This window comes from Drosophila nasuta, chromosome 2L (genome assembly GCF_023558535.2).
Source record: "Drosophila nasuta strain 15112-1781.00 chromosome 2L, ASM2355853v1, whole genome shotgun sequence".
NCBI classification, from domain to species: domain Eukaryota; kingdom Metazoa; phylum Arthropoda; class Insecta; order Diptera; family Drosophilidae; genus Drosophila; species Drosophila nasuta.
In genome coordinates, this window is record NC_083455.1 from 11,984,745 (window position 1) to 11,987,541 (window position 2,797).

At 35.1% G+C, this 2,797-nt stretch overlaps 1 protein-coding gene across 1 annotated transcript; it reads left to right on the forward strand.

Annotated features, from left to right (window-relative positions):
• The first annotated feature begins 416 nt into the window (after positions 1-416).
• On the forward strand, positions 417-1,253 carry LOC132783518 (trypsin delta-like). Its single transcript, XM_060788719.1, has one exon. It carries the CDS (start codon positions 422-424, stop codon positions 1,214-1,216), a length of 795 nt encoding a protein of 264 aa, XP_060644702.1. The 5' UTR covers positions 417-421; the 3' UTR covers positions 1,217-1,253.
• Positions 1,254-2,797: the final 1,544 nt, after the last annotated feature.

Below are 2,797 nucleotides of genomic sequence, written 5' to 3' on the forward strand. Positions count from 1 at the left end.
TAAAAATGGAAATGCGCACATTAATTAGTGCGTATTCCTTATCAAATAATCAACCAATAATAACGCAATTGTTTTTCTCAAAACAGAATGCAGCAGCGAAAGCATAATAGACATTGGGAAATCTTCCAAAGAGAACAAATTTATCATAAAGAACACAAATTTATGCGTTACTTTGTTGCAGAAAACCCCCTTTTAGGGTATATACCAAATATATGTTCTGATAAATTACGAAGTCAGCAAAATAATTAGTTGAGTGCAACATAGTTGTAATCAAATCAATAACTTATTATTTTTTAATTAAAATTCGCATTTTTTTTGAGCTGATAAACTTTCAAAACAATTTCATGCAATTTTTCCGCAATGTTCCTTTCCTATAAAAACTCAAATGCTGCGGGTTTTGATGTTCAGAAGACAATTGGAAATGTTCTCTACATTAGTCTTGCTCTCAGTGGCAACTTTCGGTTGCGCATTGCACTTGCCAGTTGATCCAAAATTTCTATTGAAAAAAGGACCAATAAACAATCGCGTTATTGGAGGAGTGGACACACCTATAGAGACAATACCTTGGCAAGTGTCGCTGCAAAGACAAGGATCGCATTATTGTGGTGGCGTCATTTACAGCAAAAACATCATAATAACAGCCGCCCACTGTGTTTGCGATGACAATGCCAATATTCTTGATCCCAAGATTTTTGATGTGCGCGTTGGCAGTAGTACGCGTAACAATGGTGGATCGGTGATTAAAGTTGCCAAAACAAGCGCACATGATCGTTTTACACTTGATCCAATAATTGAATATGACATCGCACTAATTTTGTTAAGTTCGCCCCTTGAAATGGGTTCAACTGTCAAGGCCATTCCACTAGCAGAGTCAGTTCCTAATGACGGAGCTTCAGCTATAGTCTCTGGATGGGGATGGACGGCAACGGAAACAAATCCTCTCTATATGCAAAGTGGCAACGTGACAATTTTAAGTCGCGAGAAGTGCGCCAGGGTTCATGGTGACAGAAAAATTACAAAAGTAACAGTCTGTGCTGCTTCTCCTGGTTCTTGTCATGGTGATTCTGGTGGTCCATTGGTTTTTAATGATGAGCTTGTAGGCATTGTTTCTTATGGAGAATTTTATTGTCCACCCAATATTCCCGGTGTATATACAAATGTTGTTGAGCTTCGAAAATGGATTGAAGAGGAAGCCAAAAACCTAAGCTCAACTTGAGACATTTGTGAATTAAATTGCAAAAATAAACGTAATAATGAACATTAAATTGATTATCTTATTTTATACTTATTTCTTGTAATCGTAAGAAAACTATATTCTATCATTAGGGAAAATATGTAAAAATGCCGCAGTCGAACACTGTGGAATACCCGTTACATATTTGAATAATATCAAAACAGCGCGGCATTATTCCTAAATTATACCAAAATAATATACCGTAACAATACTAAAATAAATATTCGAAATGGTATATTTGGTATATTTATATAGTAATACCCTTGGTAAGTAGGCGTTTTTTTTCATGCAAAAGTATTTCCTTAATAAGTTCGACAATTTTTATCTGATCGCAACCAAATTTTCAGGAATTACAAAAATTATACGGTCATTGGTATATCGTCTCGCCTGTTGACTCTGATCAAGAATATAAATATATTTTAAAGATTGGAGATGCCTCCTTCTGCCTTGTACGTTTATTTTCTGCCTCCACAAAGTTTTAATAATAACAAGTAAGAAAGTTACAGTCGAGTGTGCTCGACTGTGAGATACCCGCTACCCATTTGTAATAAAGGCAAAATATTGCGGTATCATTTTCAAAATATACCGAAAATACTAAAAAAAAATACTAAAAATATACCAAATTGTATGTTTGGTATATCGATATAGTACACCATTCAAAATATACCATAGACGGCACAATGTGCCAGATTGTCGGCCAAAGCAACTCAGACCCCTTGTAAGTAGGCGTTTTTGCCCATACAAAAGAATTTCTTTAATAACTTCGACTTTTTATCTGATCGCAACCAAATTTTCAGGAATCATAACTACTACAGTAATTATTGCATATACCAAAATTCGTAACTCTAGCTTTAAAATTACGCTTGTTATTCGATTTTTTTGATTTGCGGGGGCGGAAGTGCGCGTGGCAAAAATTTGAAACAAACTTGATCTGCGTGCAAACATAACAAATGCTGTCGAAAAAAAAAGTATAGCTCTATCTCTTATAGTCTCTGAGATCCAGTGTTTCATACGGACGGACGGACAGACGGACATACACACAGACGGACAGACGGGCATGGCTATATCGTCTCGGCTGTTGACGCTGATCAAGAATATATATACTTTATAGGGTCGGAGATGCCTCCTTCTACCTGTTACATACATTTCCTGCCGCTACCCATAGGGTAGAAGGGTATAAATATGATATATGTATATTTGAACATTTTGTTAACCTTGGAGAACTAATTTATGTTAGTGAAGACAAATTTTTAGTTTATTTTATTGCATATCTAATCCGCTTTAGAGTATATAATATACATATGTTCTTAGAAAACACGAGGTTTTTAAGCTGTCAGCAAAATAATTAGTTGTGTGCAACATAGTTGTAATCAAAGCAATAAATATTTTTTATACCCGGCAGGAAATGTATGTAACAGGTAGAACGACGCATCTCCGACCCTATAAAGTATATATATTCTTGATCAGCATAAATAGTATTTATGATTCCTGAATTTATCAGATAAAAATTGTGAAAGTTTTTAAAGAAATACTTTTGTATGAGCAAGAACGCCTACTTACTAC

Bases quoted from the DNA above. Each gene is read 5' to 3' on its own strand.
- LOC132783518 (XM_060788719.1), top strand. From the start codon at position 422: ATGTTCTCTACATTAGTCTTGCTCTCAGTGGCAACTTTCGGTTGCGCA.